This window comes from Aquila chrysaetos, chromosome 22 (genome assembly GCF_900496995.4).
Source record: "Aquila chrysaetos chrysaetos chromosome 22, bAquChr1.4, whole genome shotgun sequence".
Lineage (NCBI taxonomy): Eukaryota > Metazoa > Chordata > Aves > Accipitriformes > Accipitridae > Aquila > Aquila chrysaetos.
Genome location: NC_044025.1, coordinates 16,954,058 through 16,969,888, shown reverse-complemented (window position 1 = coordinate 16,969,888; position 15,831 = coordinate 16,954,058). Strand labels below are relative to the sequence as shown.

Here is a 15,831-nt window from a genome sequence, read left to right as displayed (position 1 = left end):
GACCTTCTGCCCACATTCTACTTATTAATGCAGGTTCCTCAAGATCTCAGCTGTGAGATTTGCTGGATCAATACTTGTCCTAGGTGTACAGATACAGTGAGTCAGGATGGCACCCAAGGGATGAAGGTACTGTCTCTCTTTCTACCTTTCCCTTAGAAAAATGGAAGTGAACACCAGTCAGCAAGTGAAGGTGTTAGCTCTAATATTAGAGAATAAATCCATTATAGACATACACTTGAATGACTGAAACTTTATGCATGGGTTATAAAGGTAACACTTGCAACATCAACTGCTTTTGCCCTTTCTCCTAGCCCTCCTAGTAAGGACCCACATACTCTCTATGGAAGTTATGATCTTCTATAGATACAATATAATACAGGTCTGTCACAAAAGCAAAACTGAAAACTCCAGCAGTAAAGTAAAGCAGATATTTATTGTCAAGCAGTATCACAGCAAAGTAAGAAAGAAAATGCCATAGTAACTAACAAAATACAGGTGAATATCTTGTGAATTCACCCAATTTTAGTTTCTGACATCTTCAAAAAAGAAAGTTTTGGTTTGGCTTACAGGAAACCACAAAGTACAACTGTCCTGTAAATGGAGCAGACATACATGGTGACAATAATTATAGGCAAAATAAATTAGTTGTAAATGGATTTATTTACTGTGTTTCTAACCACCTAATATTTTTTTCTTCATATTTGAGGATTTGGGCTTGCTGCTTTTTTTTTCCCTCATCCTAAAAGTCCCAATATTCTTAGGTCTTGGTACTGTAGGGACCAGTTTTCTAAATGTTTATTCTCTGGGCTAGCACTAGTGGTTTATTCCACTGAGAAGATAAACAATTAGCTTAAACAAAGTTTAATGTTACAGACAAATGACTTATGTTTCTCGTAATTACTCAAGCTGGGGGAGCAAGTTTTTTCATGAAACAAATTATGAAATTACTTGTTTGTTTAGTAATAGTCAAGCATACTAATATTTCAGAGTTGTGAAAATGACATTGGTTTCTCCAGCCTAGCCAGTCAAACCATAAGATACAAAGCTTGAAGTTAACAGTGCAAGTACAGCTCTCTGAAGAAAATTAAAAAGACCCATGCTGCCCCCCCCCCCCCCCCCCCCCCCAAAACAGTCCAGTTACTTTAGAAAACGTAATAGTGCCTGTTGAATAGCATGGCCCCTAACCCATTCTCTCAAAATTCTCAAATAGAACACATTAAAGTTCAAGGGTAAACAACGATACAAGGAAAACAACAGAAATCAGCATACCTTTTAACAGCAGGAGAACACAGAAAACACCCTTAAGGTGAGCTATTCCAATTAAGCACCTTTCTTTCAAACAAATGTTGGAAGACAGCTTTAGTCCTTGACTAAAATACACCTTCTTGTGACTTCTAATGGAAATCAAACACTGATTTATAACCACAGTGCTTTTCACCACTGAGATGGGACCTTCAAATAAGTCCTTCAAATTATATTCTGACAAAATACATCAGGCTCAAGGGAATCATCTTCAAGAGACCTTAGCTCAGTGATGTAATCAGCAATTAAAATTCTAAAGTTACTAATATGCCTCCAGTAATTGTTTTCTAAGTTACATCCAAGTACCTCCCTCCATAATGGAATTTGTGTCTGCTAAAAAAATGCTGAAACACAAGTCTTAGTTTCACAAAGCACAGGCCAGCTGTATGTCATTTGGGAATCTGCTCTGGTATAAATAATTTTGTTCTCCCCAGACAGCCAAACCAAGATAAATGGGGGAAAATAGCAGTTAAGTCACACCTGTTGAGAATTTTGTCTTTTTATACTCACCTGACACCATAAATTTATCATGTAATTCTACATTCACTTTGTCAATAGAAAAGCTACTGGAACTATTACATGCTGATTAAGTGTAAGGTTATTTATCCCAAGAGGATACAGGTAGTCATGACAATAACATTTACTTCAGATAATATTGATTACATAGCCAAGGGATACACGTATTATGCTTTCCAGTGTCTGTAACTTGGAATGCTTGAGATGGTTTCCACTGAGCTCTCACCCCTGATGCTCTTCCTGAGGGATGTGATGTTGTAGCCTAGGTTTATTAGGATTGTGTTCAATCAACCAGTCAGCAAGCCAAATCTGTGGAACAAAAAACCCAAACATTTTCAGTTTTCTGTCATTTTCTAGGAAGTGTATGGGAGAATATTAAAAGCATTATTTCAAACCTCCGATACAGACACTCTCCTACCGTGCTGCAAAATTAAGACCTTTCAGAAAAAATGGACATACAAATAACCTGTTTTTTCAAAATATTCTTTTAAATCTTCACAACTTATATTGGTTTTTGAACAATTCACACTGACCTTCAGAAGACAGCTTTTTCTGGCAATGTCTATCTTTGTGTATGTATAAGAACATTTGAGCCATACTTCATATAATCCCATCAACTGTTTTGGAATGAGGCTGTACAATATGCATGAAACTGCTTAATGAAATATTACTCCCGACAACACTTACAGATACTTTCTCTAGTAACCATTCATTAAAAGTGCCAGTCTTCTGCACTGAAATCACCTTATAGTACCTAAAACTTAATAACAACACATGGTTACTTTTTTAAATTCATCTTGCGAGTTTTCCAGCACATTGTACTTAAATAAGAATGTGAGAGGTAGGAATGCCTGGAGCCCTGATTCCAGCTGCCAATGTCTCGGCCTGGCCTTAGACAAATTAACCCTTTGCCTCTATTTCTCCACTTGTAAAGAGAAGTTTTTAACACATCCTTATTTACTTCACAAGGCTGTTGACGATTAGTTTCTGGAATGCTAAGTACAACAAAGTTCATACCATACTGTGAAGTGAAAGAACTGATAGAATAGTACATCAGTAAGGTAAGCAACACTCTCCTTTTATTATCAGGTACAAAAAGATTGGTTTGCAAAGAAAGAGACAACAAGCAGAGCCCTATGACAATCCTCACAAGTTAGTCAGCAGTAGCAGAAGAACCTTAAGAACTCAAGACAAAAACGGAAAACAAAAACAAAAACCCAAACAAATCCCAAAACTTAAAAGCCCAAAAGCCCTTAGAAAAACTACTTGGGAAAAAGAAATTTTTAAATCATTTGAGCCTGATTAAATTTATTCTGTGTTACTTAGGGAATTGTATGAGATAACCTCTGTGCTGCTAATATTTCTGAGTGGACAGATAGTTTCTGATGCCATCTTCAAAAAGAAAGAAAAAGAAAAAAAAAAAAAAAAAAAAAAAGAGCAGCCCAATCACCCCAACTTCAGTTCTTCAGTTCCTGGAAGGATACTAGGAAAAAAAAAAAAAAAAAAAATTCCATCAATCTCCCTATAAGTCACCTAGCAGATAACGAACTGAAAAGCAAGAGCCATCATATATTTTGGAAAAAAAGCAGTATCAAATCAACATTATTTTCCTTCTGTCACAGACATTATGGAGAGAGAAGAAGGAGCAAATATCATGTTTTCATTTTAGTAAAGCTATTGACACTGCTTCATATAGCTTTCTTACAAGCTCAATGAAGTTACTATTAGTTACCACAACTGGCTAGAAAATTGTGCTCAGAATGTAGAGATTAATTGGAAGCAAAAACAAACAATGAGTTAGAAAAATGTGACTTATAAAGTAAGAGGAAAAAAAATAATCAGTTTTTCATATAGCGAAGTGATGACTAAAGGGAAAAAAAGATGGTAACGCTCTTCAAATATGCAATAGGTTGCCTCAAAAAAAAAAAGGAGATATTACATTGTCTCCAATGTCCTGTGGGGATAGTAAAAGGAAAAAAAATAAAAATAATGAGCTTAAAATTGGAGCATGGGAGATCTAGGCTAACTTTTAGTGAAAGCTTTTCAACCAAGTATAATTAAGCACTGAAACAGATTGCCTAGGGAGACTGTAGATTCTCCATCATTTGGAATGCTAAAGAACAGGCCAGACAAACATTTGTTAGGAATGGTTAGATACAATTGGACTGGCCTTTGGGCAAAGGGATGGATGAAAAGACCTCTTCATCTCTGTTTTCTAGATTTCTATGGTAACAGTGCCAGATCTACAGACATAGTGAACAGATTATAAAGCTGGAACAATCACAGTACACTTAATCTGACCCCATGTATACCACATAATTCATAGAAACACCCCTGAATTATTTTTCAGGCTTTTTTTTCCTGAAATGTATCTTTTAGAAAAATGCAATGTTGATTAAAAACCTGATAATGATGTAGAATGCACCACGACTGCCAGTAAATTGTCACATTGATTAATTATCTGCATTCTTAAATAAGTATTACTGTGAATGACTTGAACTTTAAGAATACAAAAAACATTTACCATTTTTCCAGAAGAAAGCAAGCTAATTTTGTTTAGGAGCTGGGAAAAAAAAAAAAAAAAAACAAACTAAAAAAACACCACCACCACCAAAAGAACAACAGGAAATTAACTCTAGTCTTTCCACAAAGAACTGTAATTTGAATGACATCCATGGTTAAAAGGAATAACATGCGAGAGGACGGCAAGATGCGCCAGCTTGATAACTAGAAAGGGGTCATAAGAAGACAGAAGAATTTTCTGCAGGGCAGTTTGACTATTCAAGATAGGTTTCACTCAGAAGAATCATAATTCATTTTCCTGGTGAACTGTGGAACAACCCAAGTAAATGCTAATCCATGCTGTATAGTCAAAATAATAGCTAATCCTGAAAGATTGATAATATTGATCTAAACAAACATAACAATGGCAAGATATAGACAGCCTTGCTAAGAACTCTACAGTATTTTACTCAACTGTGTAACTACTACCAGTGTGATTAGCATCTAATCTCACTTAGTATCTATTGTATGAAAGCTATTTCATTACAAACTCACCTCAGAAACAGTAAATAAAGTAAAAACTTATATTCGACATCATATGATAGTACCCATTTACCTTTCCAGCCATCTGTAACAACTATATGTTAGAAAGAGTTTTACAGAAGTCACCTAAACCCCCCCCATCATTTCATCAAGGCTGATTTCATTTAGTCCTGCCCCTCATTTCATCTATTAACAAACCAATCAACTTCTTGAAAGGCAAATGTTATTTGATTAGCTCATTAGCAGGTAGCTAAAACAGCACAGCTCTTTAACAAAAGAGTAGCTTTCCTACATACAGGGACTTTACTAATACAAAGTAAATGTATCACAAAGCATACCACACAATACTGATATACTGTACATACCATTGGATCTGCTGGCTTCTCTTTACACAGTGCAGTGAGCCCAGCTAATAATGTAGGCTTTACATAAAGGTTCAAGTAATCCCTAGCTCTTTGTCCAGCTGGAATTGGCTCCAAGATCACTGTAAGGAATAACCACAGGTGTTGGAAAGCAGCTTATAGAGCAATTAAAAAAGGCATCTTTCAAAGTTTGTTTAGATATGAGCTGCTGTTTTCCTTAATAAGTTAATAATACATAATGGTTTTTATAGCTTCTTCCACAACAAACTGCAAAGAAACTACCTAAACCCCTTTACAATGTCCCTGAGATAATCTTACTAATTACAGCGAATTATGAAAGGGGAGGAAATCAGATCATCTGGGGAAAAGCTATATCCTTGAAGATACATTGAGGGCAGGAGAGAAACAATATATCCCATATTTAGTACTTCCTTCTTGCAGTGTGAAGCTGGTTTCTGAAGACCCTAAAAATTTCACCTTAAGTCCAGCTGTGTCGTTAGGGTGAGGAGAAGAGACATGGTTTACAACAGGTAAGGTCTGCAGGGAAGTGCAACATCTTTTATTATTAAACTAACTGATACAGTTGACAAAACCAGAGAAGTTTTTCTAGCAGTTTCCCTTGTATCTTTCTGTCAAAGAGCAAAGCTGTCTTCCAACTGTTACATTAAACAAGAGATTCTCTCCCAGCCTCTCCAGGTTCTATGGCCCAATTCTCTGGCACTTAACTTTGGAATTGCACTATCACGTAAGCATCCAGCTGCTGTTGAACAGGAATTACTCAACCTGAGTCCAAGAAGAGTCAGTCTTCTCAAGCCAACAGTGTGATAGCTTCCCATTTCCTCTCATTTACCAGCTTTGCTCCCACTCCCAGACCACAGAGTTTGAAAAGTAGAAGCAATCCCTCTAACTATAATGGCTCTTCAGATACATTTTGGTATACCTTTCATAGCAGAAAATACCAGCTTATACATAAGGAGACTCACACGCTCATAAAGCAAACAAACCCAACCTCTTCTAAATCCGATTGTATCTAGAGTCTGGACAGAGACAAGTAATAATGGGGAAGGACACTATCCTCCCAAAGACTGGCAATGTATTATTTGCACCATTTTACCTTCTGGAAACATGAATCGAATTTCTCTTTCTGCTGAGGAAATGCTGAGACTGCCGTGAAGTGCATTCCTCAGATCATCAGTCCCATAGATTGCTCTTAAGCTAAAAACAAGAGAAATAAGTGCTTGGTAGGTGACTGCAAATCCCTTCCAAGTCTCTACAGTCTGAGAGCATATAAAAGCAAAATATATGGACTAATTAACAAGGCATTGGCTTGATTTTGTTTTTAAACAAAATAAGTAGCTACCTAAAATTTAGGTTCATGCACGTAGCATTCTCCATAAAATGGGTGAACTTTACATACTAAAAAACAAAGGTGAACAGCTATGTTAAGCAAAATTTAAGAGATAAGAAGCCACTCCAACACCGTATCTCTACTGTACAAAAAAAAAAAAAAAAGAGAGAGAGAGAGAGGAATTCTGGTCTCAGTTAAAAGAATGACAAAATCCTACTGACTTCCCCAAGGCCAATCAATGAGTTACCTGTGAGGGTGAGTTCTCCTAGCTCTTATGCTGTTTGATGGTCCAAGCAATTCCTTCCAGTGTGAGACTGCACAATATCTGGCAAGAACCATAGCAACTAAAGGTCCAGAACTCATATAGGCTGTTAAATTGGGAAAAAACACTTTTCCATATTGGTCTGCATAAAAGTTGCTACATTGCTCTGGGCTTAACTGGAGTGTCCGTTTCTATAAAGTGTAAAAGAAAAAAAAAAAGGAAAAAAAGCTTGCCAAATTAAGATAGCTTGCTACCTCAGGTAGGATACAGTCCTCTCCTGCAGACTTATCTTCAAGTGCAGAACAGATACAGTAACAACCCAGCCTAAGCTGATTGTCCCAGATCTGATCCTCTTTGAGATACACAGTAACAAAGAGCAAGAGTTTTCCAAGTTAATTAAGCAAACAGGCCCTTTGAGTAAGATGTCATTTTAGCCTACAAAAACTACAGCATTTTAAAACTGCTGGATGACTTAGTCAGGGCACAGTACAGAAAAAGTGAAGAGCATTACATGGGCAGGATTTAATTACTCAGCTGCTCCAGCATAATATTCTACTTTTAAACAATTTTCTCTTCAGCCCACACCATTAATTATGCAATTGTTCTATTTTTCATTCAGGACTCATGCTTTATGGTTCTCTCAATAGCTGCCCAGCCTGCAGGTGGCTAGGATTAGGACAAGTTTGGGAGGTTATCAGAAGGCACAGGGCAGTCATGAAAAGAGAAGTAAATAAAAAAATAAATAAATAAATTTTAAAGTGCATTCTTTGAGCCTGAACTTATGCAACACAGAGTATCACAAATTTGGATTCCTAATGACTTTGGTGCCAAAAGTCACTGGAGACATTAAAGATGCTGTAAACATCTTGTCATTAAAAAAAAAAAAAAAAAAAAAAAATAAAATCTAGTCTCACTCATCTTCTGATACATTTCATATAAATAAAACAACCAGAAAGGTAATGGAGGAAATTAAAAAGAACAAATGTGGAAAAGGGGCATTTACAAGAATAAGAAAAATTATTACATTTCCGGGGGTAGGGTGGGGGTGGAATCACCTTAAAATTATATCTAGAAGCCCGGTCGTCGCTCAGCTCAGTGACACAGAGCCAGCTGCCAGGGCCAAGGGCGCTGCCGCGGGGCCGCCATGAGGAGGAGGAGGAGGAGGAGGAGGCGGCGGGGGGGTGCGGGTGATGGTGAGGAGGAGGAGGCGGGAGGGGATGAGGAGGAAGAGGAGAAGGAGGAGGAGGAGGAGAACGAGGAGGCGGAGGAGGCGCCGCCGCCGCTGCGGGGAGGCCCCGGCCGCGCCCCGCCGCCGCAGGCAGGCGCGGGGGAAGAGCGCCCCCCAGCGGCCGCCGCCGCCGCGGGCTGCCCGGGGCGCAGCGCGGTGCCGACCCGCCGGGAAGGCGGCGCGGGGCTCTGCCTGGTCACGGCCCGGCTACAGACGACCGTGGAAGGCGAGGAAAATCGTCCTGCCAGGCACCGAGCAGCGTTGCCGGCTCCTCGCCGAAGAGCCCGACGCACCCCTCGCTTCAAGCGATCCAGCGCTCCTCCTGTTCTATTTCCCAGATTCTGACCTACTGTAACAATTTCTTTTTTTTTCAAATGCTCTTACAGAGCGAGTGTATAAAGAGCCCCATAAAAGAGGACTGAGAGAATACATTTCTCGTCAGCTAACGGCAGATTTTCTCTTAAAGCAATCTCTGCTGAAAGTCACACTCTAGAGCCTGTCCCAGCAGCGTGGGGTCTGACAGGGGTGCTCGAGGCAACGTCCCCATGGCCTCCATGGCACGTCCAAAATGTAAAAGGACAAGCTCAGTAAGGCCTATTTAAGTGAAACATTTGTAATACATTTAAATATCCAGAAAGTCCATTTACATTAAAAACAGTGGAAACGAAAAATACGTCAGACTGCAACTGGCCAGCTATCTAATTCAACCAATTTTCTGAGTATCCTTTTGGCAAATGCATGCTGTATGAAAACTTGTGATACCAGAATGGCATGCTCTCCAGAGAGTTACTTTGGAGAGTCTACATATCTGCTACATCTGTTTGCTAAATCCAAGTTTATTAACAAAGTCTGTGTTTTCCTGTGGTCAGCAAAATAGTCGGTCTGTTCCATCCCATGCACCAGTAAAATGTATCCTTACAGAATCTGGCAGCAGTGGTTGATGACGTATGAAAAATATAAATTGATTTTTGGACATACCAGCTTTCAGTCACTGGCTTGACTGCTGAAACTTAAAATAAATATTGTTCTGACTTATAAACTGCAGTTATTTTCTCTGGAGCACAGCCTGTTACCTGAACGATCAGGAATCCTGATCGGAGAATGAGATCCTCTATTTCTTCTTCTTTATCAACAACATCTGGTTTGATGAGGGCCAGAGTTCTTTCCACAAAAATCTGAGGTTCGGGCATTAGCATCTGCATCTTGGCTTCTGAATTAGAATTCACGTACTCCTTTTGTACTGCAATGACACCAGTTCATGATAATTGGAGTTTGTCGACTGTGCAGTCACCCGCGGTGACATTTACCATGTACTCTAGAAATGGAGCAGATCATCCCCGTTTCACAACACCCACGTGAGATTTTCTCTGGACTAGTTAGTACTCTTGTAGTTGACACTCCCGTTCTGAGTGCAGCAATATTTTGTGGAAAATAAGCCAAAAATTAAAAGTCGTTAGCCAATCATAAAGTGTAAACTATTCTAATATTTCACTAATTAACTCAGACAACATATGAGAGAAGGAGAAGCGTTACCATACACTTTGCTATGTGCAAGAGTGAGCCTGGCTCACTGCACTCCCACATCCTCCATCCCCCAACTGTGTGTTCCACCAAACCCAAAATCTGTATTCTCATGCATGAAGATTGTGGTGTGGGACTTACTACTTGGAGCTAGTCCATCTGTAAGCCTCAGGGTATTTCTCAATTGTTATTTAATTCCTACATTTATGGACTCAGGACAAAGTGCCAGTTCTCTGTCTGAGTGGATCAGGCCATTAGCAAGCTATTAGGATACAAAATTGTTTTGTGAATCGCAGAACTAGCGCAGGCAGACGGGTTTCCTACAGACTTGTGACCACTTGTGACCTTCTCTTTTCCCCCTTCTTCCCTCTGCCTCCACACTCCCAGCCCTGGGTCTCTCTCCATCTGCGCTGGACAAGACACGGGTACACAGCCGACCGGCCAGCTCACTGCTGCAAAAACCATATATAATTGCTGAGTTATACCTGCCGCCTTGGTCGGGATGATCTTTTCTGCACCTATACCTTCGAGACTTCTCCTTGGCTTTCAAATTTGGCTGAACAGCCTGCGGCCTCTGTTGGGGAGTAAAGACGGAGACCTGAGCACAGGACCGCCGGGGCTGCCATTGCCTAGGAACCAGGTTGAAAGTACAGACACCCGGAGCGCTCGGAGCAGCCGGCCTGGAGCCAGAGCACCCTGTCACGGACACCGGCGGCCGAGGGACCCGGGACTCGGCGGAGACAGACCCCATTTCTCCACAGACCCCTCCCCGCCGCCCGACTGGGAGAAGGGCTCATCCCCACCTACCCTGAGGGACCCGCCGCCATACCACCAGCTCCGCCTGCTCTGCCCCCCACAGCGGTTGCGATGGGTCCCCCTGCCCGGCCCGGCCCGGCCCGGCCCGCCGGCACCGCCATGCCACGCACCTTCCCGCTCCGCCGCCGTTGCTAGGTGACGGCGGGGCCGGCTCCCCGGGCGGAGCGGCCACAAGATGGCCTCCGCGCCCCTCGGCTGCGTGCTGAGGCGCTGAGGGGGGGTGTCAAAAATGGCGGCCGGGGAGCGCCGGTGTGTGGGGAGGGAGAGGCAGCCGCCCTCGGCCTGCCGCGGAACGCGTCTCGCAGGCCGGGACAGCCGCGGTCTCCGGGCAAATAACTGAGGGCCACATCTGCGTGTTTATGGGCATCTCATGGGCTACGAGGATAAGGAAGGGAGCAGCGTGATCTGGAGGGGAGCTATCAAAAATCTCCTTTCTCTGTGACAATAAAAGCTTTATGTCGGTCTTACCTCACACTCAGGACTGCTGAGGGAAGCATGATCACACCGTAAACGTTCATAAACTGAGGTAACGCTGCTTATTGGAAAAGGACTAAGCACACAAGCCATTCTTCAGGTTATTTAAATATCAGTATTTATTGTGGGAGCGTGCCGAGGTTTCCTGTTTACATGCCCGATCACCGTCAGTGGGATCTGGAGCTTAGAGTACGCAGCCTTCCAGCATACCAGACGTAGTAACCTGAATCTACAGCTCTCTGATAGTGTTTTTCAGCATTTTTTATTGAATTACAGTGTCTATCCAGTGCTACTTAACTTTTGTCACAAAACCAAACGTGTAATGAGTAAGAAACAGTCACTGTTTTCCGAGTTAAACCATAATGAGGTGAGCCATAAACAGAGCTGGGGAAGCCGCGCTCCCTGGGGATTTCTACGAGATTTTACCACCGTCGTGCCAACACCCTTGCTCCCTGCGCGCTCCCTGTTTCCCCGTCTCCCCGGGGTCGCTCCCGCTCGGAGCAATTACAGGGCAGCCATCATCCATCCGACGTGAGCTTCTGTGCCGTAGCCCGGCCCGTGCCCTGGAAGCCGAAGCGTTGGGTGCTCCGGTATCGCCTCCCTGGCCGCCCTGTTTACCCCGGGCAGGGCTGCGCGTGCCGCGGCCGGCTCTCCGGGCTGAACGCCTGCCAGCTGGCCCGGCACTATCGGGGTGTGGACCGGCGGACGGCGCTGATAACTACTGAGCTCGCTCTGCAGCCGTGCCTCTCTCCTTTGGGCCTCATCTCCTCTTATTGCCGCTTTCTCAAAAATTGTGGGATCTGAGGTGCCGTTAAGGCCTCCGGCCTGCTGGTGAATTCAGCTGAAACTGGCCATTGCGTGTGGGTCCTTGAGGTGACACTGACAAAGGGACGGGGAGAAAACACGGGTATATAGGCTTCAATTTTTTTAATGAAATCGGACCGCAAGTAGATGCAAAGAAGAAAAGACAAAAAAACCCCAACCACTTTAAGAGCCATAGATGCTGACACTGTGTACCCTGGTTAGCAGAGGAAATAGCAAATTTACTGCAAAAGCTGTTTCTAGTGTAAGAAAAATCCACTTTGCCTTAATCTTTTTAGTGAGTAATGTAAATAATGTAAAAATAGAAACGAGAAACAAAGCTATGCGATTATTTCCTTGCAGCCAGTTTGAGATATGTTTAAAAATCAAACACTGAAGTTTTTATTCACAGACTTTAAAAAATAAAGGTTCCAAGTGCACAAGACTGAGTAACTCAGATACAGACTTTCCTTCACTGATACAGGCACATGGTGTTTGTTTCTTTCACAGAGATACCTTATCCAATATTTAATTTGAAGACATTGTGAACACTGCAACTACACAGAGATAATGGATAAACACGTTTTATTAAAAAAAAAAAAAAAAAAAGCTGATAGAAAGAGTTTACCAGTTATTTAGTTTAGTTGAGAGTTAATTCGACAAGAGTCGTTTCTTTTCAAAGTCAATGAGCACAAGTCTGCCAGCCCTAGCTTAGATTTAGCAGTTCAAAGGCTTCCTCAGCCTGGCTGAATACTTCAGAATTATTATTACATAAGAAATGGTGAATTTAATATTCACAAGTAAAACATTGCTAACATTAATCTCTTGCAATTTCTTTATTGTGTGCGGGGTTTTTCAGCTAACGAAGTTTAAAAAAAAAAAAAGTATCTTCCTGTGCATTCTTATATGCTGCAGTTTTGCCAGGAGCAGGGTTCTGTGCGCTTCACTCCCCACCACGGGCCCTCAGTCTGTGTCAGAATTTCTCCTCCTCGCTGTTTCCAGAAGCATTTCTGGAGGGCGGAGATTGTCTAATTTTAGTACCTCGGAGAATCCTCTGCTCTCCAATGAGCGGGCGGCTGCATCTGGAGCCGCAGCCAATTACCCAGGGTTTCCTCCTGCTACGCTTCCCACGATGGTTTAATAAAGCAGACTTACAAATTTAAAGTGGCCCCACACGTTAAGAGAAAATAACATTATGCGTTCCCTAACAAAGACATATCTTTTAACAGTAGTAGGATCTCAAAGGTTTCTTCTAAAGCCTTGGATTCCATAAACCTAACCTTACAACCCTGTGTTAATATCATTATCTTATATTTACTATCTCTACAGTGCTGGAAAAAATATTTCTGACAACTAAAAGGCTGGTCTAAAGCATCTTCCTTAACTTCTGTAGGCCAGGGATGTGATTTTAAGAAAAGAAACAAACAAACAAAAAAGTAAAATTATAATTACAATGTAATGAACCGTTACAGTTCTGAATACTTCTCTGGGCATAGCTTTGCTGCTGTATCTTATCTGTTAAGCGGTTTAACAAGCCTTAGTTGTCTCACTTATTTTTAGCTGGCATGGAATATAAAACACTGGAAGATTGTGGCTGCAGGCATATTTGTATTCTAGTAACAGCAGATAAGTAGCTTTTTAAGGAAAAATATTATTTCAGAGCTTTGTACTCCAGTACTGCAAGAAGGTGGAGAAACTAATGTCTTGTAGACTGTTAAAAAAAGAAGGAAAGAAAAACAGAATGATGAAAATAATAGAGCAAAGAAAAGCTAAAGAAATAATACCAACTAGTTGCATTGATTAAAAATGAAGCTTGCACATCTTTTAGCTTTATTTACATTTTGACATTAAGCACAAAAAAATGTATTTGCTTTAACAGTAATTTACTAGCTACACATTTATCACACATACAACTTTCATCCACCACTGACTTTTTTTTGCTTCTGTCTCTCATGCTAAACTGTCATACCTACCCACAGCGCAGGCTTACCTTCAGCACTTGCTTCATCCATGCTTGCTTTTGCAGCGCAAAGTGTCTCTGACGGAAATCCTGTGATCAAGCTAACTTCCTTTCCTGCAAGCCTGCCCTCTCCTCCATTTCTGCCTTCTTACAGCTAAACAATTCTACTTCTGCAGCTTATCTGCACGCCTGTAATCCTAGCTAGCTTTTCATTGCTGCTGACTAACCCTTGTCAAGCTTTCCTTTCTGCTTTCCTCTACTTGCTATCTGACCATTTTCTTCAGAGATAAAAATCAACAAAATATTCTCTTGATGCTTCCCCTTTCTACAAGTGTCTAGGTGGCAATAACAAAAATCTTACCTACACATCTTCTGTAACTCCATCGCTTGCCCTATTAACCTCACCCTATTTCATTTCCTGATCTTCCTCACCACCCACTCTTTCATTTGTTCACAGCTTTAGTCATTCAGTCTGCTCTGACCCCCCCAGCACTCCCACAGATATGCTTGTCTCTTATGTTAGGAAAAAAAAAAAAAAAAAAAAGCCTTTGGTAGAAGCACCTCTTGTCTTCTTACTTTTACAAATCTTCCAATCACACCTCTTGTCTGGTTCTACCCTAAATCCCCTACAAACTTGGTTTTGCTTCCTCTTGTCATCTGAAAGCTTCTCAACCCAACTTAAACCAATCTCTTCTTTGGCCTTCAGTCACGTTTGGCCTAGCTAGCTAGTGCCCTATCTTAGCTTTTGCAATTACTCTCATCTGTTGCTTCTCCAATCACTATTTCAGCTTGGCTTGTCAGTACTGTACCTTGTGTTTCTTTCCCTTTTCTGCAAGAGCAGTGGTGAGCACCGTTCTTGACTCTCCTCCCATCCCTTCTAGCTCATAGCTCAACAGCCTAATGGGCAAATACAGATATGATTGCCTCTTACTACTGTCTCCTTTCAAACTTCAGGTGTCTCCATTGCATTTAAAGCCTTGGTAATGAGCATGTGTTAGACAAACCATCTGCCTGATGTACCATCGTTTTACAGCCAAATGTGCAAAGGAGCAGGTGGAACCTTACAGCCAGGACTGTGGGGTTTGGGCTCAGATTGGTCTAAACTGCTGTGCAGATGTCAGCCGAGACGTGATCTTTGTTATTTATTGACATGGCTAGGAATCTTGCTCAAGCTCTCCTCACCTCAGTTATTGTTGACATCCTTTCCTCTGGCCTCAACAAATAAAGCATTTGCTTCCATTCAGAAAGCTCTGCAACACGATTTTCTTAGTTCTTCAGTTTAACTATGTAAGTTCTCCACACCTTTCCAAAGAGAGTCTTCTCTATCACACAAAATTGTTAGTCTTCAATTGCAAGCCCATTCACACACTGATCTGGTCCTACTGTACCTTTTGTTTCACTCTGCAAGGGTATCTCCTGTTTCCTGCCAGCTGGTACAACTGAACTCCACTAATGGACTTTCAAATAAAGACCTTCCTGCTTTATCCCACTTTGAGCTCCTGTTGAACACCTGTAGAGGTTGGCATTGACAACTTATTTTCTATAAAGCTCCTCCTCATCGGTATATAGATGTTCTGTATAGCTACCGCATGTAGATATTAGGCTTTTACCTAACTTTTTGGAGCAGAAACACTTGCGCTCATTTGCTCTTTCATTGTTCTGCATAATGTTTAACATAATACTGGCTTGGATTATCCCTGAGGCCACTAAGCTGAGATAAGTATTCAGTGTGATACTATCCACAATGAATAAATGACTGTAAGAATAAACCAATAAAAATCTTTTATTTGGCAAATTACAAGAGGCAATCAGTTAAATAAGGGTTTTTTTAAAGTTTTGTCAATGCTTCCTTAAATGCATCTTTTCTTCTTAATTCCATGTAGCATAAGGCATCCTTTTGACACTTACTTTGACCACTTACTGTCAGCTGTACCATTAAAATCAGTGGGTTTACTCACATAGTTATTATTATTAATAAAATTTATTTATTTATACTGTGCATAAAGACTAACTCAGACAGAACCTTCTTATAGCATAGTATTTTGTATATAGTAGGTAGTCCGTGACCTGAGATGCTTACAATCAATTGAGACAAGACGGACATAGGGTGTGGGAAAGGGATAAATTACATCAACAATTTCAAGGCAGTGAATGATATGTTGGTTCTCTTTTTTTTTTTTTTTTTTGGAAGAGGGG

The 15,831-nt window shown here is 41.2% G+C and overlaps 1 protein-coding gene across 4 annotated transcripts; it reads right to left on the bottom strand.

Annotated features, from left to right (window-relative positions):
- Positions 1–414: 414 nt before the first annotated feature.
- On the bottom strand, positions 415–15,831 carry NME5 (NME/NM23 family member 5). Of its 4 annotated transcripts, none has more exons than XR_005931120.1 (7): positions 13,666–15,831; positions 10,869–11,753; positions 10,070–10,158; positions 9,137–9,303; positions 6,340–6,440; positions 5,229–5,347; positions 415–2,127 (listed from the first exon to the last, which is right to left on the bottom strand). XR_005931120.1 is itself a non-coding variant. In XM_041119315.1 (7 exons), the coding sequence occupies exons 3-7, from the start codon at positions 9,263–9,265 to the stop codon at positions 4,214–4,216; spliced, it is 723 nt and encodes a 240-aa protein (XP_040975249.1). In that variant the 5' UTR covers positions 9,266–9,303; positions 10,070–10,158; positions 10,869–11,667; the 3' UTR covers positions 3,319–4,213. The 4 variants fall into 4 exon arrangements, 2 of the variants coding, with proteins under 2 accessions (XP_029854279.1, XP_040975249.1); XR_005931119.1 differs by lacking the exons at positions 10,070–10,158; positions 10,869–11,753; positions 13,666–15,831 and adding exons at positions 2,506–3,301; positions 4,343–4,381; positions 6,821–7,026 and having other exon boundaries at positions 9,137–9,322; XM_041119315.1 differs by lacking the exons at positions 415–2,127; positions 13,666–15,831 and adding exons at positions 3,319–4,381; positions 6,821–7,026 and having other exon boundaries at positions 10,869–11,667.

Coding starts and splice junctions, on each gene's coding strand:
- NME5 (XM_041119315.1), bottom strand. CDS start 9,265: ATGCAGATGCTAATGCCCGAACCTCAGATTTTTGTGGAAAGAACTCTG. Junction 5,348..6,339: donor TCGATTCATGTTTCCAGAAG/GTAAAATGGTGC, acceptor TATTCCTTACAG/TGATCTTGGAGCCAATTCCA. Junction 4,382..5,228: donor AGAAGCCAGCAGATCCAATG/GTATGTACAGTA, acceptor TTTTTTTCCCAG/CTCCTAAACAAAATTAGCTT.